Genomic DNA, 26928 nt, shown 5'->3' on the forward strand with positions numbered 1-26928 from the left:
CAATATTTTAATGTGTTTGATGGGTGTTACCTGATAAAATCCAGATATCCTTCAAGCCTGTTGATCTTTGAAACTTTTGCTTGAGAGATTAGCTATACGAGACTGGACCTATATCGCAATACTGTAGCCGAATTAGGTCCAAGACGTCCAATAACAATAAATAATTAATTGGGTTTATTACTTGAATATTCTTAGAAGCTTTTCGTAATAAAGGCTTCTTTTGTTGTTGCTCAAGGAGTCAGAACCGGCGTCAAAATAAAATAAAAAAATAACTATTGCCATTAACTACATGGATCAAGGACGTTTTATAGAGAATGCGGAAGTAAAATCTCGTACAACAATATTTAACAGTATAATCATCTTTATTTCTCGTTTGCCTTCAATATATTTTTCCAATATTATTATTGTCACGAGTAAGACATATATATGTAATTTCGAGTATTTTGTATTACAGCATTACAAAATAAATATTTTATTTGGTAAACGAAGTATACTAGTAACTTCATTCAGTGTTTGTTTATAAATATATTTTGTATTTTTTCTTTCACGGAAAATAATTTACGGCATAACTTGTTTGGCACTAGGATATCTGCAAGTAGAATGGCTGTCGTTGTTTTAATTTTGTTCAGTTGTAAAGAAAATGGAAAGCTAAAAAGGGAAGAGCACTCGCAGACGACAACCTAGCTTTTGTCTCACTTTTGTTCCATGAAGAGCCATCTCGAAGTGGGTAGTAACCTTATTTATTTTAGAAAAACTTTTGAATCTTGTCGAAACTATGCAGATCTTTAGTTTTCAAAGTCATATTTTAAAAACTGATATTAGTTTTATTATCGACGCCACTAGAGGTATTACGTTTATTTATCGCTTTAAACTGTTGTTTTGCACGCGCTCTAGGCGTGGTAAACTAATATCAGAGCAAGAATGATAGCCTCTACGACTGACCAATGATAGCTGTATAATTTTAAAATTCTTCTCCATAATCTCCATAATCATCCACGGGACCTAAAATAAAAGACATCTTGTGTTAGTTTTAACATTCAAAACCTTTAAATTTTATCGATACCCTGAAACAACCTCTGGGCTGATTAAAGTCAGGGCATGTTCTTCGTGTGATGCAAGCAAGTGTTACTGGTGACCATACTATATTGACCTCTGGTGAACTTGTGACTGGTGAAGGGCGTTGTCTTGTAACTCTGCCATAAACTCTGACCCACCCAAGTTTATGCGTAACTGTGGTACAGTGTAAATAAATGCAACACGAGAAAAATTGGGTCACGATTTGAAATACTATCAGTGTTGGACAGTAAAATCGTTTTCTTTTGGGCGCAGTCCTTGTCGTCGCTACAAAATCTGGGTAAAAGAGGCAGTTAAATTCCTCCAGAACTCTTAGTTTACCGGGACTAATACTGTAACGATTACGTATCTCAACTCACCATTATCATACATTTGACTCAACAGCTGCGCCGCGCTGACATGGTCTTCTTCGTCATAGTCTTCATCCTCTTCGTCCAGTACTTCTTCGTGTACTGTTTGCTCTACCCCTGCGTACTCGACTGGACCACTTTCAACTACTAATTCTCTCACCTCCACCGCTTGCTTGGGTGGAACTTTTGGCTGGCTGCTAGGCGACGGAGATAGCTACAACGAGAGTGACGAAATGTTCTATAATTTTTTTTACAGACTGGCTACAAGTGAACTTGTTTGTCTAAACCACCATTCATGAGCCCAGTGAGTGAAGAACGAGCAATTAACTCACTAAAATATCCATTAGTGAAGTAGCCTCGGATACCTTTATTTTCTTTGGCCTTTCTGCTTCCGTGGTCAGCATTTTCGGCGCCTCTCTGCAACGAAAAAAGAAGTTAATTACTTTATTTCACCTTGCAGAGACGGACGTCTACCCATGCACTTTAACTCTCTTCACGGCTTAACCCCAACACTTAACCTCCACCCTGGATTGGGTCTGATTCGGAAGGAAATACTACTGAGAATAAGTTAACATTAAGTACACAAAAAAAAGTATTATAGTTTGATATTAGTTTCTAAAAAATGTCATCGCTAATCATTACCGCAAAGTAAAGAAGTGGCGCGGCTCAACGGTGTCGAACTGAAAGCATGTGAAGGCACATCTGGCAGCCGCTATACGGTCTATCATGACCCGGAGCACAGCTCTAACCAGTTTGAATTAATTAATTAGTTAGATAGCAAAGATCTTTCAACTTTCGTTAGTTGCGCAAGATATTTTCCAGCGACCTCAACATTAAATTCCAAAAAATTTAAGAGCGCGGCGTCACGATTCCTACGTCAATATTCCAGATTTTTGAAGACTACTTAAACACTCTCGATCACGCACGAAAGTTTTGATCTTTAAAGTGTAAGTTGGGGCCGGAGATTTGTTGTATCATATTATTGTAAGAATATCGATGCCATGATAATATCCACTTAAAAACCAACTCGAGTTCAAGGGGGTAGCCATCAAGTGATGACACATGAGAAGGATGCGTCACGACAAGTTTGAAAACAAGATTGCGAGCAACTGAAATTATTACTCCTGTTGTACTTTGCAGCCATTGCGCAAGCCAATTTCTACTTTATCGCAACATTGGTGGTGTTGTATTACGGATTAGCTACTATCTACCGTTTATAGAGCGTTTTCACTCACGTGACAAAGCAGCTATATTGGTGTACCAAACAATAGAAAATTTCTGCACAGTTTTTGCATAAAAATAGAGTTCAATTTCCCAAGGACAGAAAATGTATTGTTTTGATACACCAACATGACCGCTGTGACGTGACATGAGAACGCTTTGTTGAAGAAGATACCATGGCGTATCTGCGCATGTCAATCAACTGATTCAAAACTGGTTCAGCCTCAATACCTTTTCTTTCCTTCAGACCTGGGCGGTACTTTTGGTACAAGGAAGCCATCATCGTTAGAGTGTGTCGGCGTAACCGGCTCAACAGGTTCATCGGGTTTAGCAGGTTCAGCAGGTTTGGTGGACTGGCTGGTTTCCAAGTCTCTTAACACCTCGTAGTTGATTTTTCTGGATATTTTCTTTTCGACTAACATTTTTTCGATAGCTTCTCCAGCCGTTGCTGCTGCGGGCTGGTTCTTCTTAGTTTTATTCTTTCTTTTCTATTACCAAAGAAAAAAACGAAATTATAAAAGAATGAATGGATGAATGAATAAATGGACGGGTGGATGGGTGGATGGATGGGTGGATGGATAGATGGATAGGTGGATGGGTGGATGGATGGGTGGATGGTTGGGTGGTTGGGTGGATGGTTGGGTGGATGGGTGGGTGGAAGGGATACTAGGTGCATGGATGTATGAGTATCCGCACCTTTTTTGGTTCTGGCTTGTTGATTCCTTGTTCTTTGTCTCTGGCTTCTCTTTCTTCTTTTTCTAAATAGAAATTAATAATTCGATAATCTATTTTAGCTGTTATAGCCGAAATGCGAAATGCGTATTTTTTTTAGTGCTCCGTTTAAACACGTTTATAGCTACACGGGTTTGAGAGAATTCTAAACCTCCATTGCAGACGGCGCACTTACCAAGTGATCCACCCTTGTTTTTCATTCTAACTGCGTCAAGCAATTTTACACTGAAATTAAATTTCTTACCCTCACCTTTTATCATTTCTAAATACTCCTTGTTTTCTTCCATCCATACTTTGGTTTTGATTTCTACTTCATCGTTTGTTAAAAGACACTGTTGAAGAACAAACACAGTGTCAGCCTTTATTCTCACTCTATCCTTCACTGCCAGGTCCTATATACCCAGTTTGGCTTGGTTTATCCTATCTCATCTTTGATCCTACGTGGATTTCCCAAGCAATGCGCTTTTTAACTTGTTATTTGCTATCACTAATCGTCAACACGTACAGCAATACAGCATTAGCGGGGCAGTAGTGCAGCAGTAGAGCAGTTTAGCGCGGGCAAACTGGAAGCATGTGAAGGCACCTCTGGCAGCCGCTGTACAACTCATGTATGACCCTGAAGTACAGTCCTAACCAGTTTGAATTAGTTAGGGTTGATTTGAGAGGAGAAAGGAAAAACCGGAGAGCCGAAAAACCTTCAGAGTCAGAAAAAGAACCAAACATATAAGATCAAATGAGATGATTAGGATTCGAAACTCGGACCTCAAAGGTGAGAGGATCGCGTTTTTCTACCACGTCATCCTGACTAAATTATCAGAGCCAACGCATTCTTGCGCACTCCTGTCATGCGCAGCGGTGCGGATAATACTCGGGGTGAGCCAGAGACAAGGAAGAAAAGATCTCTTTGTTATTTCCTTTCCAGTCCTCTCCTCTCTGAACCGATGAGCAGGCTATCCAAGCACATTACATAACATAAAGAATCCCGCGCACGACACGGTCACGGTACGGTATTTCTAAATTGAACCAATCACAACGTGCCATGTATTTCCTCATCCAATCAGAGTGCAGAGTGCGTACGTTTCTTACATGTTTGATGACATAATTCACGGATACGTAATTTACTTACTGCGTCGAGTTCTATGTCATCCAATCCAGTAAGATCTAGTTCTTCGTTTCCATCTTCATCTAACGGAATAAAAACAAGACGATCAAAGAAAAGATACTGAAATTACTTCAGTGTTTACTTTATAGATATCTGTTAACCACCTTCATGGATTTCATAACTGTGAGCCAAAGTACACGGCACGGTCACAGAACGAAATTGATCTCATTCACAGGCCAATCACAATTCTAATAATTACGTGACCCTGACAACGAGCTATAGTTAGAGTCTTATGGGTTTTTGGGTTTCGTCAATCAAATCACCAATCACGGATGCGAGTTAGTTTTTTTATTTATCGATGGAAGGAAAATACCAAAAGGTATTGGGCTGTGTTGGTCACGTGATTATGAAGTCAATGTTAATTATTCCTTGTTTTATATAATTTTATAGATTAGTTTTTCAAGGTTTATTAAGGCCCCGTCCACACGTATCCGGAAATTTTTGTATCCGCAAATTATTTTTTGCGGATACGAAAATGTTTGCGTCCACGCGCAGCGTATTCGAATCGTTTTCACCGTCCACACGTAAAATTTGCGGATACGGACACAAAAATTTGCGGACACGCGTGGACGCAACCCGTATCCATAAAAGAAATTGCGGATACAAAAATTTGCGGATACGTGTGGACGGGGCCTAAGATTTTATTAGAATGAGCATTTGAAAACACATGTCGATATTTGCGTAATATAAACAAATTAAACTGATGATTACTTTATTATTATTATTATTATGACATACCAAAAGTCGGAGTATAATCAATTTTAGGTTGCTGTGGTTGCTGTTCTGCGGCAAGTTGCTCCGTAGTTTTCATTACAATAGGAATATTCTGGATTGGTTCGTTTGCTTCCATGACAACAGTATTCTCACTGGGAAGATTTTCTTTATTTCCATTATTGGTATCAGGAATATTATTAATTTCATTGTCTTTGCTTATTCCCAACATGTTATCAATCTCTTCCTGGAATTTTTCTATCTGGTTCGTGAACTCAGGATTATTAAGATCTTCAGCTTGTTGCTTTGCTTTTTTTCTCGCGTGTGTAAAACTAGGGGGATCTTGCTCTTCTTCTAAGTCAATTTTCTGGAATTCATCGATAGTTAGTTGACTGGAAGGAGTGTCTTTGAATTCTCCAAGTCTTTTTCGTATTGTGGTGTCGCTTATTCGTACCACTCGTACAACTTCTTTTACAGTTCTGCTAAAATTGTGGAATCTCGCAGCTACAAGGAGAGCTGTAAGAAATCAAAATTTTCCTTATAAGTGAAATATTATGACATCTTTAAAGCTATCGATATCCTAAAACAACCTCTTGGCTGATCTAAGTCAGGGCATGGCTAACTCACAGATTGAACCCTGAAACAACCTCTGGGCTGATCTAAGTCAAGGCATGGCTAACTCACAGATCGAACCCTGAAACAACCTCTGGGCTGATCTAAGTCAGGGCATGGCTAGCTCACAGATTGAACCCTGAAACAACCTCTGGGCTGATCTAAGTCAGGGCACGGCTATCTCACAGAATGAATTTGAATTTTGAGTGTTTTGTGAAGGGAGGAAAACCGGAGAACCCAGAGATACACCATCGAATTAAGGGTGAGACCTAACAAGCAATGTGCACACGTGATGCCAAGTGCAGGAATTTAACGCGAGACCCTATAGGTAAGAGACGTGTATCACCGCCATTACGTAACCCTCGATTTTCGCATCTGCAGTATCTATTCAAGTATCTTTAAAATGAAAACTAGTGTGAAAATGTAATCCTCACGAACTAAATTTTGTACACCAAGGTACACTTTTCCTACAATAAAATTAAATTAAATTACAGTCTTACTGCTCTATGAACAGTAAGTATAGCAACATACCTGCACCACAAAGACCAGAAGGGCGTCGGCCATGATGTATCCAATCTCTCTTCATGCGAGAAACTAATCTCAACGCTGTCATGGCAACGTCATGTTCCTTTTCACCAAACTCCAGTTTATGTGCAAAACGATGGATATAAAGACATGGATCTAAATGGTACATTGAAATTCTCATCACGAAGAAGGAAGGCACTGGTAAAGACAACTTTAGAAAAGTGCAAGATAAATACCATTTAACAAATTGCCATCAGATTTTTATGTGTCTGTCCTCTTATTGACAATAAATTGCGTCATCACATTGTCAAAGTAGTGTGGATCCACGAGGCGTAGCCGAGTGGATCCGCATACTACTTTGACAATGTAATTGCGAAATTTATTGTCAATAAGAGGACAAAAAACATAAAAATCTGATGGCAATTTATTTTTTACAATAACAAAAACGATAAAAACTTCTCAGTTTTAGCGATCAAAACAACCAACGGAAAGAGCGCGTGCTCGTTGACGTCAGCTTTATCTGTCTGTCCTCTTATTAATGATAAAAAAATAACCAATCAGCGCGCGAGAAAATTGTAAGTTATTGTAAAAACTTTGTTTCAATTTTATTTATTCACGAATAAACCTTTAGTAGTATGTATGGCTAAGCCTATGAAGTGCAGGGGGGCACAACATGTCATTTTGCAAATTGAAGCCACTGGCGGAGGGCCAAAATTGTAGTTTCCTACACTCCCTGTCAACCACCACCTTTACAACCTCTCCTGTAGTCCCTATATAGTCTTCTTTAAAAAAATATAGTCTATATAGTCTTCTAAAAAAAATAAAACAGCTAGAATAGCAAAGAATACTTGGGAAAATGTAAAAGACATTGCCTTACCAATTGCAGGTAGGTTGATGTAAAGCTCTTGAGCGATTTTAAGATATGCTCTTCCAAGAGTGAAAACATCAATCTAGGGGATAACAAAGAATTCAAACTCTATGATCAATTTCTATATAGTTAGGATAGTATGTGTCCACTGATTGGTCAAAAACTGTGCTTTATTAGTGAATGGAGCATGGAAAAAGCTGTTTTATTTGTTAATTAAAGTTGTGATGGGTAGAGGGGGGTGTTGAATAGTTTGTCTCCACTTTACCCACCAACAACCCCACGAACCTGTAAAACATCACTGAAATCCAACAACATGTCTAAACTATTGTCAAGGAATCAACAATCCTTCGAAGATCAGTGGTTGATTTAGGGGGGAGGTCACAGGGTGCCTGTGGCCCCTGCCCATCTCCTAGCTTGGAGTTGGTTTGTTTGAACAAGCTGAAAAGGTGCATATTTTTAATCGTGAACCTCTCTGCTCAAAATACTAGATCTGCCATGATGACAGCTATATATAATGATGATTTATTTATCCTTCATTTATTTATAAATAGTAGTAGTAATAATAATAATAATAATGGAAAGAGGATACGAGGAGTTTTCTCTGTCCTACAAACCAGGTACAGACAGGCAGCTACCACATGACTTGTTCTTCTACCTCGTGTAAGTCTTTTGTTTACAGCAAGTTTATAGAAGTTGAAGGCTGTGTCAATGCAATGCTGGTTCATTTGAAGTTGATGACCCAGTGCATTGATCCTCTTGCGACCTAGTAAGATAAATCAAATACATTCTTATATCAGGTATATTACACAGTATAATACACAATAATCATCATCATCACCATCAACACCATCATCACAAGGGCGGATCCTTTTTTTTTCAGGAGGGGTGCACCATTAATGAGTGGCATAAATAAAGGATGATGTAAACTAATTCTTCAAAATTTCACAGGAAATCTGTTAATATGTCCAGCAATGATGGATTTGAAAAAAAAATGAAATAGTATTATGAAAAGGCATTTTACATAATCAAAAACAGAGCTAGTGCAGCTCATCTGGAGGGGGGGGCCGTGTCCACCCCCTGCGTCCCTCCCCTAGAGCCACCCCTGCATCAGCGGCATGAGGGGATACAATCTTGAAAAATTTGTAAAGCATACTATTTTCCTTCACATTAGGATGTATTATATAATTATTTTAATTTAATTCATATACTAATATTAATTAATAACATTACCATTTTCTAGTGTCACAGCTCTAGATTCTTGTCCTAATCCATGTCGAAACCCTGATCCAATCCCTATACCAGCTTTATTACCTTCAAACAATACATTAATGATACATTGATAATATCAACTATACTAATTCAAATAATTTAAGTCTACACATCAAAAACATATAACAAAAAATTTATAAGCTACAGAAAAAAATATTTCAATTTTAAATAAAGAAAATTCTTATCGTATTCACTAAAATGTTCTACTATAATATAAACACTCTTTGTACGTTATATTATTTATTTTTGTCAACCACGTGGCTCCTTCCTTGCAACGTGGTCTAGTGGGTCGAATGTCTGCTTCGAAACCCATTACTTAGGACCAGCAGGATCGAATCCCTGAATTTGGATTCTCTTTTTCTAAATCTTCATAACAATTTATTTTTCTTTTTTTTCTTTTTACATCAATGTCTTTTCGACATTATTACAATTTTCGACGAAATATAGTTATAGACTTCAACGAGTAGTTTGCTTCATTATAATATCAAGCATATAATATTAAGAACAAATCTCATAATCTCGATAAAGAAAGCTATATATCAATGATAAAAGGTAAAATATAATAATAGCAAGGTATAGACCATATAAAAATTCCTTATTTTTTGTAAAAATAAAAATAAAATAAGATTTAATTTATGATGTAACGTTTGGTTCTATGTCAGCAATGACACGAGGACGCCATTTTCGACCGCTGCCGGCAATAAATATTCCATTCTTCTCCAATAAACTACCTTCAGAAGACACAAACTGTCCAATAGCACTAGTTCCTCCGATACTATTCTCCTGGAATTGTACTTCAGAGACGATAATGTTGTCTTCAAGTACAGACCCACAGTTTATACATACAGCATTTCCACGGGATGGATCGAAGTCAATGTCACTACCTCCACAATTTGAACAAACCTGAGACATTATTAACGCCTAAAATACCTTGGAGTCAAGCTGGATTGGATATGATAGGGAAATTTAGAGTATAAAGAAAGGATTTTTGAAGCCTACGTTACTCTGTCATGCCATGTTGTAAATGAACAGGACGGCTTACAGTGGATCATGGGAGATGATGAAACTAGTACTGTCGGAGGTAGGGTAAGTAAGCTTGGTTTTCACTTTTCTTTTTCGTCGAAAATCTTTAGATTATTTTTATTAAGTCGATTAAAAATCCTTCTTTTTGAAATACAGTAAAATGATTTTTACATTAATTGCGAATAATTCATTGAAAGCGCACTTAATCTTTGACTAACGGGGGTGGGGTAAGTAATCAAATTGTATCATTACCATTGCCTTTTTATGAGCTAAATATTAAGTTCATGGCTCAATTTTTTTTCCTTTAATATAAATTTCTATTTTTTGTCTTACGTTTCAAATCAAGTTTGACAAGGATTAAAGATGTGTTATTTTTAAAAGTTTGTATTATGGGGAGGGGTGGGGGGTGTTGGTAGGAGGGGAGGGAGAGAGAGTGAGAATAAATGGACAGCTTTAGGTAAGAGGAGATTGTTGACACTAAGGTTTCTTCAGGGACGGCGGAACCGGGGGGGCTTTTTGTGACATTTTAATATATTTTCACTAAACTCAGCCCCCCCCCCCCCCCCACACACACCTTGTCATACGATGTCACTATTGAGCCCCCCCCAATCAAAAAACTGCTCCGCCGTCCCTGTTCTTGAATTCGGAATAGTCATTCAACCTAGGACACAGTCATCGCGTCTGATCATTCGTGATGACCCAAAACAGTTTTTTACTTCATCGAGCATCGAAAAAATCGAACAAGGAGTTTTATCTGTAGACACCAATGCAAGTCAGGAATAGCCCAATGGTTTTCTTCTGATCTCCTTTTCATCGTAAATAAGCTGAAACATCGCGAAGACGAGTACACAAAAATTAACTTCCGCCTGATTCCACTCATGAGTTCAACAACAGTACTCCTCATTCTAGTCGCAGGTTTATCAGGTAATGTTATCTAAACTCAGCTTTTAATGTTATTTATTACTTGAGTTTTTAAACTTGGAATTGATGTACCTTCAGCCTAAAATGCTAATTGACAGACTTAGAAATAATCAAAATGTTTCCAGCGACTACTTCAAAAGCAAAAATGACAATTCCTTTGCTTCATAGCTTAATATTTTAATCCGTTCTTTTCTCGCTGCTCCGAAGCCCTATATACGGTTTCATTTTCCAAGACTTTATGAGATTTTCCAGCGATAACTTCGAACGCAAAAATGACGATTCCTTAAGATTTTAATCCGTTCTTTTCTCGCTGCTCCGAAGCCCCATACGGTTTCATTTTCCAAGACTTGAGATTTTCCAGCGACAACTTAAAACACAAAAATGACAATTCCTTTAATGTTTAATAGTTTTTCTCGCTTGCTTCGAAGCCCTATACGGTTTCATTTTCCAAGACTTTATGAGATATTCGCTCTGTTATTGAATCTCTGAAGTAATCGTACGAAAAGGCCAGGAAAAAATAATAAATTAAAAAGGTCATGATATTGTTGGTCTTGTCGGAAGAGCTGTTTACCGTCACACTTTCACTCCTGTTTTACATAGAAAAGTCTCACTGCACGCCGTAGTGTATGTACGCAGTGTGTAAAGGAGTATAAAGAAATACATTTTCTAATCATAAGGATAGAAGAGTTTAAATTTTAAAATGTCAGTCTTATCGCAAAGGTTTGGCTTTCGTACAGTAAGCCACGAGAACAACTGAGGCATGAACTGTTCGTCAGTTCGTGAAGTATACTTTATATTCTCTTGGGCGAACACATTATTTTTTCGATCTTTGAAAATAATTCCGCAAAAACAACTGAATGATGGATGACGTACTTACAAATCGTGCGAAGAAGAGACATAGATCAGTGTAATCTGTAATTGAGATAGTGAGGAAATTTTTCTCTAAATGAAGCAGTAAAAACAGGTAGAAAAATGTGTGTGCGTTTTATTGTTTTCAGATTGGTTCAGAACGAAAGCCGCATATGTTCACTGACAAAGCAAACGAACCGGCTGTCTTAGCTCAGTTTTCAGCTATTATGCTGCAACTCAGAATTTACCATGAGTTTAACTGTTTCGTATTATTTCCATCAAAATAATCAATTGGTTATTTATTTCCGTCCGTCATAACTTGTGTGATTGATAGCTTTCATGGGAATTGTCGCGCGCAATACTTCTACGCATGAATCAGGGCGGGAGGAGGGAGGACAGGAGGGAGGGCGTTGAATCAGTGATTGAATTTAATAGGCGCGCGCTCATCGTGATGACGTCATTCCAATGTTTTGATAAGCAAAATACCACAAATACCTCTTTGATATCTTATAGCTTTTAAACAAAGTCGAGGACCACCCTTTTTTATTTCGTTTTTTGAAAGTTCTTTGTAAAAAACTAACTTTAGAAGAAAATTTTTGAGAATCTGACGATGGGATATTTTTCCCATGAACTTCCTTAATGGTTCGAAATCCAGAGTGCGCATGTGCATGTTCGATCCAATGTGACACTCAAAAACCTTTACGTATTGCTGTGGAAAAAAAGAATGAAAATCTCATATTAAATTTATAACTGAGAAGGCGAATAGTTCGAAAAATGTAGGATAAGTGGGATAGATTTTGAAAAGGCACCATTTTTGTCGCCACCTACCTAAATAAGGGTTTTCTGGCACCAAATTAACACCGAGAAAAAATATGGAGCAATGTCCACGGAGGAACTGTTTCATTCTGTTCACTTTTGTTCTTTATTTCATTTATTTTAATAGGAGTCTATGCGGACTTGTTAGATAATCTTAATTGTAACAGGACACACTTTACTCATGGCGTTTCACTTTGCCAGAGGATTGCACTAGAACGTCTAGCACGAAGCAAGGATATCACATGCGAGTAAGTAGGAAAGAAAAACTGTGTCTCGAATGCGTCCAGATTGGATGAACGTAACACTGTGCGCAATGCAATACTTCAGTTTGGAGTTCTCAGTTGCTCGTATATCAAGGTTAGCCTCGAATTAGTGTGAAGAATATTCACGTGTTCCAGTCAAGGTCCGTCAAGTTTCAAAGTGTTTGTATTGTTGAAGTTGTGCATTCTTTGCTTTACCGTTGGTATTTATGAATATTTAGACACTGATTCGAGGCTAAGCCTGAGTAAATGAGTCTGCAATCAAGGGACACAGCGGCAATTTGGAACTGGAAAATGGTCTATTGGATCGCGTGCGTTAATCCAGCCTTAAGTCAAAGACCGACATGGCGGCAATGACGTCACATGCGCAAGGATAAAAGACATGACCGCCATGTTGGTGGACACAACAAAAGAAACCAAGATAATTGTTTTTCCAAGTCATCCAACATGGCGGCTATGACGTCGCATGCATTCCAGCTAAGGATAATAATACTTTCAGGTCAGCAATTCATGATGATAATAGCATTTATACTTATTTCAATAAAGTTAGTCACCAAAAACCTAGAAAGCTGAAATCACTGAGGATCATAGGAAGCGTTTCATTTCAAACAAGCGTTTCATTTCAAACTGCAGCTTGAGGATGCTCAGGAGAGGTGAGACTGTAACTGGTAAAAGATCTAAAACCCGTTAACAGTTATTAAAGCGGTTAAAACATGTAAAATGTATCTACCCATAATCCTTGTCGGCCTCAGCTTTATTGCTTTTCTGGTGACTAACTTTATTGAAATAAGTATATTTAAAGTGGTTAAAAACAAATACAAATAAGGTTAGTGTTTAATTTGGGTAACAATTCATTTCCCACATCATTGCTGATTTATATAACGTTCAATTATAAAAGACGTACTAACTCGTTTCTCTTTTCAGCTCTGTGTACAAAAAGCAAGTCACTTGTATAGATAACCACGTGCAGAAGTGTCTGGAGGGTACAAGCTATGCCATGTATGAGAAAATAATTGTTGACCTGCTCAATATTATCACTTTTAACTGTGGAAACGGTGAGTGTATATAACTGAAACGACGAGTCAGCGGTCGTGGGTAAAATCGCGGGCTCACCTTCGCCCCAGAAAACAGTCCCACAATACTGACTGCAATGCAAACTTGACTCAGTGTTTTCCTTACACAACTGGCTAACGGTTTCGAAAGAATCTCAAAATCTAGTGGAGAAGTAAGCGCGCTCATTTCTTTAAAGACAATAAGTATATGGGATTAATGAGAAGCTGTATAATTATAATTTTTATCATATGACCCGTATCTGCCCGGGTGCGCACTTTTAAAAAAACCTTGGGGAAAATGGCTTGAGCAGGGCCGTACGGCTTTGAGCGAGCAGGGCTGTACGAACCGTATTGACATAATTTACAATTTTTAAAATATCTATTTTATTTAGGGTCATATGATAAAATGCTTATTGACCGAGTTACATCGGGCCGTACGGGAAAATATTTGGCACTCGGTCATTTGTACGGCATCTCCTCGAGCCAAATATTTTCCCGTACGGCCCTCCCATTCTGTCAATAAGTACATGATATGCAAAGTTTTCACGAAGTAATTTGGCGCATGCGCATACGTTTTTCAGTCGTGTCTATACAGCGTCCTTCCCTTCATTCCCCCCTTCCTTCCCCGACCCCTCCCTACGGTACTCAGTGGTTTAACAGCATACTTATTCCGTTACATATATTTTCTCTGCAGTAAGTCCAAATTTAAACTTCTTTGTTTTCCAAATGTTGGGTTGTAAAGACGGAACTCTAGAAAATTTTAAAAAAGCAGTCAAGTGTTGGAATGATTTTGTCAGCAAACACAAGGCCAACAGAAAATATTCTACCTTATGTAGGTACGTTATTCGCTTTCTTTGGATAAGCGATGATGATGACTATGAAGATGTTGGCGATGATAATAATGCGGTGATGAGGATAATGATGATGATAATAATGGTGAAGCACGATGATGACGGTGATAATGGTGAGGATGATAATGATGAAGGTGATGGTGATGTTGAAGATGCATGATGATGATGATGATGACGATGATGGTGAAAATAATGGTGATGATGATAATGGTGATGATTAACGACAAAGATGATGATGATAACATCAGTGTTGATTGTAATCAGATCCCTCGCTGATGCCAAGAAGTGTGTAGCCAATATAACAAACCATTACTGTCCTGCGGTGAAACTGGAAGCAGATCCCTGCAACCCCTTCTGTGCAAATGGTACCGACGACCACCATGAATGTCCAGGTAAAGTATGGACACACCAGCAACTACCAGGTAATCTGACTGGTAAACCGAAGATAATCTACCATTTTCAAACAAGGATCGTAATTTACCTATTATACGCATTACGCATGTTTTTATTCGAAGGTAATCCAGAAGAATATAAAATACAACATTCGTCTTTTACTTATTGATTTTTTGTTCCAGTTCTTTCGATATCCTTGACTTGTAAAAAGGATTTTTACTACATGAAAGAGAAAGAATGCGAGAGAATATTCATCGATAGTTTAACCAACCAGACAAATACGTCCGCCTCGTGCAGGTATTTATCTTATCAGATAATTTACACTTACTATGAATCTTCTTTTTTTCCACTCTTGTCCCCGATAAGTGTTTCGGAATATTAGATGGCGTACCCGTCAATACCGTATCCGCGTGTTAGTCGATGCGAGACGAGAGCTCTCAAAGTGCAGCGTAAATTCCTTGAACTGAAATCTGTTTGTTTCTGAACCAGAATTCACAATGGAAATATCTACTTCCAATTTGGACTTGTCCAAATATTTCCTTTTCAGTCTAGCCCAACTTTCATGTCAATCAAAAAAGAAGAAGAAAATTGAGCGTAAGACTATTAAAAATATTAAAAAAAGAAGAAAAAAGGATACATTGGTGTAAAACAATTTCGATTGCTAGCTATAAGATATTTTTCTATAGTTTCTCTTTAAAAAAAAAAACATTGGGACCATACCTCCAGACCTAAAGTTGAAGCGCAGTATGGCAGCGCGAAGCATTTACGGCTATGCCGGAGATTTCGGCCCCGACACCGCTATCCGATCACTGATCAGGAAGCTCGGCCGAAGCCTAAGGGAGAGGTTAGTCGGCCCCTAGACCGTAAATGATTAACCCCTTTTTGTTTTAGCTTCGCACCAGTGTCCCAAGATGTGCAAAAGGGACAGCAATGGAATTTTTTTCTGATGACTAAGTGTTTGGTACTTGTCTTGGTCCATGTGGGACGAGACTTTATTTTAACAGCAGTTAAATCAGACATGCGCATAACGTACAAGGTCATTTTTGTTTCACAGTACTGAAGTTCCAAAGCTGAAGTCTTGCATAAAAAAACATTACAGTGAAAATTGCTTTGATCCTTTGGTTGACGACGTTCTTCTCGAAAATCTTATCGAAGGAGTCTCGAGTGTCACAAAAGGACAAAGAATGTTCTGTAATGCCGTCACTATCACGGATCGTTCTGCTGCATTGCGTGACATCGTCCCTTGTGGAAGTAGCTTCTATGCAGAAGTAGAAGACTGTGCCAAGGAGTTCAGAGAAAAATTCCTTGCCAACAGCAAGAACCTTTCTCTTTGCAGGTAAGCTAATCATTAGGATTACACTTTACAAGATTAACCAATCATGATGAAGAATAAAAACAAAGGATTCCAGTTTCAGCCAACCAGAAACGACCAATTTGACAAAAAGTCATAACTAGGGGTTGGTCCCTTAATAGTTGGCCATTTAACGCATGTACTACCTTTATAGCATGGAGGGATGGGGGGATGGGCCCAAGGGTGTATGCCTCTTACCCCAACCCCCCTCCCCCCCTCCCCCCTCCGGGTTGAAAACGCAGCCAAAGAGTTCCTAATGAAGCTATCCATTTTTTTCTACAGTAATAGGCCATTTGAACGATGGCTTCATTTTTCAAAATTTCTTCATTATTCGATTTAGAATAGCATGACAATTGGTGCTAATTAACTGAACAAAAGAAAGTGTTCAAGGCATTCTGGTTGTGGTGGTAAATGACACCATAATGCAAGCATCCCTAAACCATTTGTTTCCCTTTACTATAGTGTCTATGAAAAAGCTAAGTCATGTTATTCCACACTGCAAGCTAAGCACTGTCAATTCAGTCCCAGCATTCTACAGATCCTAACCAACGATACTTACAATCCCTTCTGTGTGGCACTACAACCAAAGGTATCTTGTGGACTGGCTATGTACTTCAACTGGTCTTCTTTGGTGTCTAGTCTGTTAGCGGTGATAGTTATTCTGTTAAAGCCATAATGGTTTTTGAAGTCTGAAAAACAAAAGCATAAAAAAACATTAGGGTGTGAACAATAAAATATTATAAGAAAGTAATGTGATTTTGATCGGCACATGGAATAAATAGTAAGCAATTATACCTACTAGTAGAGTACGAACACTAGAGGCCTTCAAATACTTGATATTTAGCACTAAATAGCTATATACAATAGAGTGCATACCATATACCTTTGAAAAAGTTAACTAACAAAATTGTAGAGAATTAGTGCAATTTTTTGGTCTACGGTCTACCGAGGTCTACTGAACTTACTAATTTGTGCAAATTTGTGTGATGTCTGTCTTACAAAGTTTTTCATGGATACTGATGGTATGCACTAAAATGAGATTAGCACTATTTAGTACTATTTGGTTTAGGTTGCAAGCTTTTAGTGTTTGTACTCTAGAAGAAACCAATGCCACTGTTTTCTTTGCTTTTTCTTTGTCTGTTAGTCAATAATTATACAACTTCTTTTCATATAACAAGTAAAACCTTTTGACTAACACAAACGTTAAGAATGGGCTCCCTGTGTTAAACGTAGCAACTATAACTGTAAATAGGGAGGGAGGGGAGGGAGAGGGTTATTTTGTTCACTTGTAATCAAGATTCTATACAAGCAGACCTCATACCTTGGTGTATTGTTTTTCAATTTCAGTGACTTTCTCTCGAGAATAACATTCTTTGTTTGATTTGTATCCATCAGTTCATGTGTCTTATTAAGTGCAACTGTTAAACAAAGAAATAATACTCTAGGGAATGGCACGTGGTCTGAAAATGGACAAAGCTTTATGCCCAAGCTAAAGAGATCTATTTCATTATAGTAATCTCAATAGTCAAAGCGTTCTTTGATCTATCATTCATCCATTTATTAAAGTTTTAGTCGACAACAACGTTTTTTGAATTGACTGTATATTAGTAAAATGATTCTATCAGGCAAACAGCCTATTTATTTTCTTATTTTCAAAGGTAAAGGGGTAGAGTGACCACAGTAAATCCGTGAAACTTTAGTAATACTAAATAGCACAATTTCATGCAAATTCCATTGTTTTCTATTGTTCAACTAGCACTATTTTGTACTATTTAGTAATAGACCTGTTTCAAATTCCAAATTACTGCTGTGTTTCTTGATTACAGACTCATTTGCACAGGGTTAGCCTCGAGTTTGTGCAGAATATTCACGTGTTCCAGTCAAGGTCCGTCGAGTTTCAAAATGTTTGCATTGTTGAATTTGTGCATTCTTTACTTTTCTGTTGGTATTTGTGAATATTTAAACACTGATACGAGGCTAACCCTGTGCAAATGAGCCTGTAATCAAGGAACACAGCGGTAATTTGGTATTCGAAAATGGTCTATTAGTGTTTCACGGATTAATTGTTTGCACGCTGTCATTCAAATTTAGAAACAACAGTATAACATTTAACAAATAGGATTTGATTAAACTAAATAAATAACCATTCTGAGATTGAGGAAAAGACTTTTTAGGAGAAAGAATAGGGAAATCTGGGAAATGTCTCCTCAAACAGTCCCACCATGCACTGCAAAGTGAACTGTGCCCAGTCTTTTCCTCCACCTTGAAATTGCTAATTAGGATTGGTGTCTGCTAACATCTATAAGATTACTATATATCTGTTTCTTGGTTTAAAGCAGTTTTTGTATGAGAGGATACAATACTGCATATCTATAGCCATGCTATAGTTATACTGTATCTTACCACTGTAACTATGACTGTGTTGTGGCTGAATGAATTACCGAGAGACAATTGGAAACCGTGTTCATTCTGTAAGTCAACACTATATGTTTCCCACTCATATGAAAACTGCTCTAAGTGAAATCAGTCTAAAAATGTAAAAAATAAAAGAATGATCTTCAAAATGATTTTCCAAACAGTGTAGAAAAAAATGCCATGGTATGAAAAAAGCCTTGCTGCAGTTTACTATCAGACTTAATATGTCATATCGTCCAATAAAATACCATATTGAGCAATGTAATTTTATAGATGGCCTCAATCAAAAAAAAATGCTATAAAGGAATTTGTTTTTCATGTCATCTGAATGTTTAAAAAATAGAATAAATTGAACAAGTTTAAAATCCGACTTGTGGTCTATCTTCAATGCTGTTTTCTGATTGGGCCAAACAAAGGATGTGTGTTTCCCGTTGCATGAGAAAAATGATCGGGAATGGAAGTTCAGTTTTTTTTTCTCACTGATACAACAGTGGAAATGAGCTTACTGGGAACCCGGGGATGAAAAAATATTAGGGTTGGCAAAAATTGGCAAGAAAATTAGGGTTGGTTGCACAACAGGAAACACACTTATTTTTTTGTTTGGCCTTGTCGTACTAGCCTACTAGCATCAAATAATGCTGGCTTTGAAAACCAAAACATAAATTAAAAACATTGTTTGCATTGATATATTCGAGCAACTAATTGGATTTAACCCACATGGCCTATGAGTCAGTGAGCACTAAATGCTAAGTATGGGTGTAAAAACACCAAACTCTTGACAGTCTAATAACTTTGTTTCAATTAATTTATAAAATGAATGGAATTTTTCTGCATTATCACCCACATGAGACAAATATTCTTTGTTTCAGAAAGTAGAAGCCCACTTTTCTCAAAGCGAAAAAAAAAAAATGTGTGTACAGAGTAGAAAAGTCTCATAGTATTATCATTTGCTCTACATCCTGCAACACCTCATTGTTGCTGGACATGTTGTACAATTGTTTTTGCTGTTACTGCTGTTCAAATATTTTGGGGATAGAAATGAAAATAACAGCTGGTAAGTCTTTGGTCAAGGCCAAGATTTGACCAGACAAGTTCCAATAACTGGGCAGACATTTTCTGATGTCCTGCTGTTATTTTAAGCCCTGAAAATTATTCTTGGCTTGATATAATGTTTTTCAAATATTCTTGATATTTACTACAAGTTTGAGTTTCATCTTTTAGTGAATGGTAAGAGCTCAAGTACTCTCCACAACAATCCCAAGATAAACCTTCTCACTCTCCGCATACAGAATAACGCTAAAATTAATATACCAAGTATGCATAGTATAGGAATAAACCCTGAAGGTGAAGGGAATGGAGTGTTTCCTGTTAGGGCTGTAAACCCTGTGGGGTCCAGTAACCATTTGAGATACAACCCAAGCTGACCAATGGCAGCACTGCTTATTCTGGGTACACAAGTTCCTGAAAATACAGAATTGCTGGTCAATATAATTCCCTTTTTTTTTTATAGAAGTAACACTTACAATAATTCAGGTGATAAACTTGAGGTCCTCTTTTAACATTTCTTATTAATTAGGGATGGGACTGCCATTAACGTGGTCATCTGAACCACTTGAAGGTCTAACCATTTGCAGTTGTAATATATTACAAAGGCTGCACCTTCTTCTCGGTTTATTTGAGACCCAAGTGTTGGTCCCACTGAGGCTTGAACCAAGACCTCCGATACCTAAACTATGAACTGGCTTAATGCTTGCTATTCTTTGATTGCATGTTACATCATCGTGGCCTCTCAGGGGAGCATTGGTGCCATTTAACAAAAGATTTTTCAAGCCCACAATAATAATTTAGAATTTTTAGTCAATTTTTTTTGGGAGGGGAGGGGAGGGGAGGGGAGGTAGTAACTTCACTAACCTGCTTCATCAGCATTTTGTAAATCTTTTAACCCAAAGCAACCACTCGGCAACTGCCACTTGACAACAGCAGGTATTCTCATGTGAGTAACTTGAAGAAAATCGTGAAATCCTAACAAACTGCATGCAAAGAACGAATCTAAAAAACTACCAACTTCTTCTGGATCTTGCACGAAATCATTTGCATGGAAAGAAGAGACTTTTGGGTAAAGAGAGTAACAAATATCATCTGCTGCATCTTCTATGGTTAATGGACTCCACTTCTTGTTCACCACAGATGAACACCCTACAAAAATGAATGTTATATAAAAACAGTTCTTTAATTAGGTCAATTTGTTTTTAAGTTTCTACAACGATGAGAAAGCTTATATCAGACCAAAATATCCCAGGGAGACTCTGGGGTAAAAGTATTGGGTAAAAATTAATGATTGTGGTATCTTTTAGAGTTAAAACTGAAATTTAGAATTTCGACTTTTCAGCATTTCAAATTAATACTAGAATATTACTGAAAAATATTATCATAAAGAAACTTAATTTACAAAGAATGTTGAACACCCCGACAGCATATCTGTTTTTTCGTTGTAAATTCCATATTTACAGTAAAACAAGCTCACGCGTTGACCCCTAGATTCGATTAATGAAATCATTTGTCAATATTATTATTCCTTTTATACGTACGAACCGGAATAATGCAATATTGCAATATTCAAATGAAAATTCAGTTCATTATTCGACTTTTAATGAAGAAGGTAAATCATCTAAATTACAAATACCTTCGAGCAGAAGTCGCTCTCTTATTTAACAAGCATACACACTAGGTTTTGTAATTTCCATGCCTCAATTACTTGGAGGATATCATCAGTAATTTTGTAGGGAACGCTCCTGCCTTGAGCAAAATGAAGACACAGTTCCATGTCGTTGATAATGTTGAAGTATTTTCTGGACTCCCCAACTAGAAATTTTCAGTTGTCGAGAAATTGCTTTATTGGACAATCCGCTATTACTGAGATGAACAATTTCCTGTCGAATAATATCAGGTAAAGGCTTTCCCAGCACAAAAACACGGCCAAGACTATTTCTGGCCGCCATGTTTTCTTGGTCTTCCAGCTGTGTTAGCACTGATTAACCAATCAAAATGTTGTATATTGAATTGACTGGAATTTTAATATCTTCATTTTCGATATGTTGTAAATTTCAACTGAATAATGAAATCAAAATTCGAAAATTCAAATCATTAATCGACTCTAGGGGTCAACGCGTAAGCTTGTTTGACTGTAAGGAATGTCACATGATTTACTTCATAATCATTCGTAAAAAAATAAATCTAAAAGTTCATACCTAATAATTCTATCATAACCAATATCATAGCTTGATAAGGTAAACTTTGCCCTTTAGCCATCTTTGGCTGTAGTACTTTCCAACATCGGTTACTTATAATACACAAACTTGCATTTCGAAGACTCAGATCTCCTAAACATTCTTGAAAATCTTCTAATTTCAAGCCTTCTAAATTTTGAATGTTAGTTCTGTCTTCCTTATCCACTCGTATTGGTCGATAATAGCGGAAACCTTTGAGGTGTGAAGCGATAAATGTTTTGTATTCATGATTTATTGTAGGTTTGTATATGTTTAGTACTCTGGGAATCAGTACATTTAATCTCGCACAAAGAAGCTTTAGTTCTTCTAGAAAAGCTTGAGGAACAGATACTTTTGCCGAGTCCATGCAATTCTCTATCGTTGTGAACAGAGACTCTACAAAAAAAAAAGATTTGTGGTAAATTATTGTATTTAAAAAATAAATATTCAAACTATCATTGTTTTGGTAGAGTAACACTCACTGCAATTTTCATAAACATGCAAACTCTGTGTCTGTGAGCTGCACCCTGAAATTTGTTTTTTTCCTGCTGTCAATCAAACCTAATCAGTCGGTACCTCACAGACACAGAGTTTGTGTGTTTATGAAAACTGAAGTAATAGCCAATGGCTAACAAACCTCCATCTGTTAAAGTGCTTATAAGCCTTTACACAATATTTTCTGAATTGATTCTTTAGGTAGTGAAATAGTTGATTGTGAAAATAATTCGTCATTTCAATGTCGGGTCTTTGAGATACGAAGGTTTATATTTCCAATATGTTAATGACTATGACGTAACCTAAGGGATCATTTAATATACAACACTGCATTCGTATCTCGTATCTCAAACCTTCGTATCTTAAGGTATTAGGATATGTTTACGACCACTATGCGCGCAAACTTAAATAACGTGCTGGCTTTATAGTATAACACAAACAAAGTATACATTTTCTGAAAGCTGAATAAATATAGTTTATGAAGAAATTTTCAAAATACGATTTTTTTTATTGTTGTTCACGTTATTGTCCTCGAAGCGAAATTTGACCATGCCTCAGTGAAAACGTTAACGGACACGTACATTTTAAGCTATGTTTGCGAAAAATGTCTTAACATACTCAGGAGATAATAAGCTCCAAAAGGGTGTCCCAGATTTTTGATATCTGTTTTCTATCTCTCGCTATTTTTGATCAAAGTTCAGCAATCGCTTTTGGAGTGTTGTTTAGAGTAAAAAGCGTCATAATTTTGGAAAGAAATTAAATTTCAAAATTCGGAGACACCCTTTTTTGGATCATGAGTTACTTTATAAACTCTCCAAATTTTAAAAAATTCGAATGAAATCCAAGGGCCTTTTAGCTTTTTGAAGTTGAGGTTTTAGCAGCAAAAAAGATTCGAAAAAAACGCATTTCTTTGTTTGGAGCCGGAAGCTGCAGGGAGCCACGATGGTGTTGGCCAAAACACCTTGTGCCTTCCATTTTGTCATCACTTGTTAAATTATCTGGTGTTCTGGACGATCACAATGTAGGATCTTTTTACAATGACAAAGGAGCATGACAGATGTGCATATATTAAGCGATGGTACATTTCCGGTCTTGATAAAGTCACGATTTCGATTTTTCTCAAAATTTTGGCTTTTCCAATCAAAAATTGCAAGAAGTTTCACAAACATATGAAAGATAAAAGTTTAAAATTACAAAATTAAAAAGAAAATTTTTTTTCGGGCAATTCGTCATTTTTCGTATCCTAATACCTTAAAGACCTGACATTCAAATGACGAATTATTTTCACAATCAACTATGCACCATCTAAAGAATCAATTCTGAAAATATTGTGCAATAGCTTATAAGCACTTTAAACCTAATGCAATTATCCCAATTTGATCTGTGATTTAATATAATGTACATACTGGGCCTGGCTGTACAAAGCCTGGATATCGCTATCCGACGGATAAATCTTATCCAGTGAATAAATTCATTGGATAAATATAACAGCATCGACTTATCCACTGGATGAGGATTTATCCACTGGATAAGGAATTATCCACCGGATAGCGCTATACAAGAAGTCTACTACTGTAGATGACAGCTGTATGAGAGGCGACGGAGGATCCTAAAACAACTGAAAATATTACTAAATAAATATAGAGAACGTTAAACCCAAAGTATTTGTACAAACAGTTAGTTATTGAAGTTGTTAATAATTAATTCAAGACGTCTTTTAGCTCTTAACTTACCTGCAACAACTCTTAAACCAAGCAGTTCATTCGTATCAATACTAGCCTCCATATTCATGAAATAATGTATCGCAGAACCTATTGACTTTAAGCTCCTAAATACCAACACTTCGGGATTTGTTTCTACTTGTTGTGATAAAGAGTTTGGCATTAAAACAAGATACAAAACAAGAACACACGTAGCTGTCTCTTGAACACTAGAAAATTTGTACGCCATCATTGGGCAGGTGAAACTATGTACATAGATAATTAAACACTAAAAAAAACTAATTGTGCAAACCGTTACTAAATTTTCTCAAGTTCCTCAAAGTCCTACGCCGGCATAATTGTTATTTCAGCATCAAAACGCAGTTTTTTTCTGGTCATTATTTCGACTGTTCTCACTTCTTTCAGCCGACATCTTCGTTTTCCCGAGATGCAATGCAAAGCACACAGGTAACCCATAACACGTTCGTATTTTGAACGAGCTTTATAGCTCTTGGACGATACGTGTTTAAATAAATTATCGATTGACTGATTGATTGATTGATTGATTGATAAGGTATTGTCAATCAAAATCAACCACAAACAAAGTTCAGGATCATTTTCTCAGCACATTTTTATCTCGTATTGTGAACGATAATTTATAGATACTGTCCGGTAAACACCGTAGTGCGTACTATAGGAATACTGTCCGGTAAACACCGTAGTGCGTACTATAGGAATACTGTCTGGTAAACACCGTAGTGGGCACTATAGGAATACTGTCCGGTATAACACCGTAGTGCGTACTATAGAAATACTGTCCGGTAAACACCGTAGTGCGTAATATAGGAATACTGTCCGGTAAACATGCGCATGCACTCTAGGTATACGTATCATTTTAAATAACAAAAAAAAACCATTAACATTTTCATTTATTTTTAATTGCTAAAAATAAGAAAAGTCATCTCCGTTCCACAGTATTCGGTCAAGAATGTTCTAATCCCATGTGTATCTTCTTGTCATCAAGTTATTTTTTATTTTTTATTTATTAATATAAATGAATTTAAGATATTTTAAAGCTGAAAGAACATTTTCAGTAACGAGTTTGACAGTACGAGTTTGAACTTGACAATACATAGTGTGGCTAAGCAGGTGATAACATTGACCCTTGGCCAAGGTCGATAAAGGTATTTCTAAATGCTATTCTTTATTTTTCATAAAGACAGGGCAACTGCGCTATCTAACAAAAATACTTTCACCAAAAGTTACAAGTTTATTTGCACATGATATTTATTTATTATTTCACCTACTTTCAAATTAATTCCTTTTTTTAGACTAACGAGTTTTCACTTGAGGATGTGATTCTTTTCTAAAGAGTTGATTTTTAATTTTCGCACTAAGAAAGAACATTTAGTTAATTGATTAGTTTTCGATTTAAGAGGCCAACGCAGTTGGAGACTTGTGCACGGGAATTTTGTCGTCGTCCTTAGTCACTTTCGAGTTCCCGGCAGCTGTTAGTTCCAGCTTCACGCCTTTACAAGCTTTCTTTCTACCAACCTTTTTCGGGTTTGACAGTAGGGTAGAACTTTTTCGCAGAAGCTTTTTCGACTCTGAAAATACCAAAGGTTTTTATAATTGATTAATAAGAAATTTGATGCAACTATTAGTCTTTTTTCTTCTCTTTTTTCTTTTCTTTTGGTTACGCAATTAGCTAAGCGAGTTTTTAAAATTTTTATTTATTTTAACTTTTAACCGTACTAGATTTTGCTTTATTTTACAATTCTGTGTAGTTAATTTAATGGAAACGCTTCAAGTTTTCAAGAACGCGAATCCTGTATATCGGTGCTGGGTTTTTTCTTCTGGGTTCTCCGGTTTTCTAAACTCCACAAAAACTATGACTAAGAGGTTAAATTCCAATTAGATATGAATTAGCCGACCCTGACGTTAATCAGCCCAGAGGTTGTTCAGGGTGAGTTAGTCGTGCCCTGAATTTGATCAACCCAGATGTTGTTTCAGGGTTCGCTGTGAGTATCCATGCCCTGACTGATCAGCCCAGAGAAGGATTCAATCTGTGAGTTAGCCTGCATGCCCTGACTTAGATTAGCCCAGAAGAAGTTGTTTCAGGGTTGGATCTGTGAGTTAGCCATGCCCTGACTTAGATCGGCCCATAGATTGTTTCAGGGTTCAATCTGTGAGTTCGCCATGCCCTAACTGATCAGCTCAGAGAAGGGTTCAATCTCTGTAAGTTACAAGCTTACCTCAAAATCTAACTGTTCTTTTCTCAACATCAAATCATAAGCAGCCATCAATCTTTTTTCCTTTAAATCGAATAATTCCTGAAAGTACCTTTTTCTTCGACTGCCGATCAACGACATCGTAGGATCAGGCTTTGGCCTATCGACATTGATCATTAAACCAGACGTGATGGAAGAAACTGGATTAATAAGCTCAGCTGTAAAGACTAATGCAAGAAGATGAGCTATCTTCAGTATTTTGAGCATAATTCTCATCTATTTATCCCGGCTTTTTAAAAAATACAAGGCGAAAAGAATACTTCAAGTGATCGTCCGCTTGAGCTCAGTGCTATTTATACCGTCCTGAAAACAATCAGTGAGGTATATCCTTAAGTAGGTCTCTGATACTCCTATTGCTTCCTCAATTTCAGCCATAAAAATAAGTGCGTTGGATGCGGTACAAAAAACCGATTTGGCCAAATTAGATCTATCACAATTACTACAAACAGAACTTAATTTATGTCATGACGAAAACTCTCAATAAATCTCATAACACTAAGACTTTTAAGAGAGTCATTGGTATATTTAAACGTAAAAAATAATAGCAGCCTAACGGCTAGATATCTGAAAACTTGAATCAAAGCAGTGCACTATGAACAAAATCTTCATCAATAGAATCTCGTAGGGTTATAAGAACAACGTCGACTCTAAACTTCCTCTTGAGTCATGATAGGCATTTTATTTTATTTAACACTCATAAAAGTATATAGTCCCCCAAGAT

General features: G+C 37.0%; 4 protein-coding genes across 6 annotated transcripts; 1 reads left to right on the forward strand and 3 right to left on the reverse strand.

Moving 5' to 3' along the window:
- Nucleotides 1-361: 361 nt before the first annotated feature.
- On the reverse strand, nt 362-9554 carry LOC116304563 (transcription factor IIIB 90 kDa subunit). The gene is made up of 14 exons (XM_031714358.1): nt 9256-9554; nt 8486-8566; nt 7845-8018; nt 7541-7572; nt 7265-7337; nt 6394-6543; nt 5278-5766; nt 4504-4562; nt 3628-3709; nt 3342-3403; nt 2877-3133; nt 1790-1841; nt 1434-1638; nt 362-1002 (listed from the first exon to the last, which is right to left on the reverse strand). Exons 1-14 carry the CDS (start codon nt 9434-9436, stop codon nt 962-964), a joined length of 1938 nt encoding a protein of 645 aa, XP_031570218.1. The 5' UTR covers nt 9437-9554; the 3' UTR covers nt 362-961.
- A 594-nt stretch (nt 9555-10148) lies between these two features.
- On the forward strand, nt 10149-18825 carry LOC116300114 (uncharacterized). 3 transcript variants are annotated; one of them, XM_031709082.2, is made up of 8 exons: nt 10149-10471; nt 12261-12381; nt 13318-13448; nt 14188-14281; nt 14561-14718; nt 14872-14986; nt 15744-16025; nt 16503-18825. In XM_031709082.2, exons 1-8 carry the CDS (start codon nt 10426-10428, stop codon nt 16714-16716), a joined length of 1161 nt encoding a protein of 386 aa, XP_031564942.2. In that variant the 5' UTR covers nt 10149-10425; the 3' UTR covers nt 16717-18825. The 3 variants fall into 3 exon arrangements, with proteins under 3 accessions (XP_031564942.2, XP_031564787.2, XP_031564867.2); XM_031708927.2 differs by having other exon boundaries at nt 10150-10471; nt 14140-14281; XM_031709007.2 differs by having other exon boundaries at nt 10150-10471; nt 14140-14281; nt 14561-14688.
- LOC116300954 (uncharacterized) lies at nt 18148-24355 on the reverse strand. The gene is made up of 4 exons (XM_031709972.2): nt 23950-24355; nt 21704-22117; nt 20367-20651; nt 18148-19916 (listed from the first exon to the last, which is right to left on the reverse strand). Exons 1-4 carry the CDS (start codon nt 24167-24169, stop codon nt 19666-19668), a joined length of 1170 nt encoding a protein of 389 aa, XP_031565832.1. The 5' UTR covers nt 24170-24355; the 3' UTR covers nt 18148-19665.
- Nucleotides 24356-24832: 477 nt separating this feature from the next.
- On the reverse strand, nt 24833-26477 carry LOC116294901 (uncharacterized). The gene is made up of 2 exons (XM_031702626.2): nt 26172-26477; nt 24833-25523 (listed from the first exon to the last, which is right to left on the reverse strand). Exons 1-2 carry the CDS (start codon nt 26421-26423, stop codon nt 25440-25442), a joined length of 336 nt encoding a protein of 111 aa, XP_031558486.1. The 5' UTR covers nt 26424-26477; the 3' UTR covers nt 24833-25439.
- Between the last annotated feature and the right edge of the window lie 451 nt (nt 26478-26928).

Source organism: Actinia tenebrosa, unplaced genomic scaffold (genome assembly GCF_029948245.1).
Source record: "Actinia tenebrosa isolate PJP-AT-01 unplaced genomic scaffold, QUT_ActTen_1.0 PGA_scaffold8__29_contigs__length_14323225, whole genome shotgun sequence".
Lineage (NCBI taxonomy): Eukaryota > Metazoa > Cnidaria > Anthozoa > Actiniaria > Actiniidae > Actinia > Actinia tenebrosa.

What these genes read in the sequence shown, in the direction of transcription:
- LOC116294901 (XM_031702626.2), bottom strand. Translation starts at nt 26,423, where the DNA reads ATGAGAATTATGCTCAAAATACTGAAGATAGCTCATCTTCTTGCATTA. An exon ending in AAGAACAGTTAGATTTTGAG is followed by an intron (nt 25,524 to 26,171) that starts GTAAGCTTGTAA and finishes TGGTATTTTCAG; the next exon opens with AGTCGAAAAAGCTTCTGCGA.
- LOC116300954 (XM_031709972.2), bottom strand. Translation starts at nt 24,169, where the DNA reads ATGATGGCGTACAAATTTTCTAGTGTTCAAGAGACAGCTACGTGTGTT. An exon ending in TGGTTTAAGAGTTGTTGCAG is followed by an intron (nt 22,118 to 23,949) that starts GTAAGTTAAGAG and finishes TTTTTTTTGTAG; the next exon opens with AGTCTCTGTTCACAACGATA. An exon ending in ACAAAATGCTGATGAAGCAG is followed by an intron (nt 19,917 to 20,366) that starts GTTAGTGAAGTT and finishes CTGTATTTTCAG; the next exon opens with GAACTTGTGTACCCAGAATA.
- LOC116304563 (XM_031714358.1), bottom strand. Translation starts at nt 9,436, where the DNA reads ATGTCTCAGGTTTGTTCAAATTGTGGAGGTAGTGACATTGACTTCGAT. An exon ending in TAGGACAGAGAAAACTCCTC is followed by an intron (nt 7,573 to 7,844) that starts GTATCCTCTTTC and finishes ACAATAGTTTAG; the next exon opens with ACATGTTGTTGGATTTCAGT. An exon ending in ATTTCAGTGATGTTTTACAG is followed by an intron (nt 7,338 to 7,540) that starts GTTCGTGGGGTT and finishes GTTATCCCCTAG; the next exon opens with ATTGATGTTTTCACTCTTGG.
- LOC116300114 (XM_031708927.2), top strand. Translation starts at nt 10,426, where the DNA reads ATGAGTTCAACAACAGTACTCCTCATTCTAGTCGCAGGTTTATCAG. An exon ending in GACACACCAGCAACTACCAG is followed by an intron (nt 14,719 to 14,871) that starts GTAATCTGACTG and finishes TTTTTGTTCCAG; the next exon opens with TTCTTTCGATATCCTTGACT. An exon ending in AAGAACCTTTCTCTTTGCAG is followed by an intron (nt 16,026 to 16,502) that starts GTAAGCTAATCA and finishes CCTTTACTATAG; the next exon opens with TGTCTATGAAAAAGCTAAGT.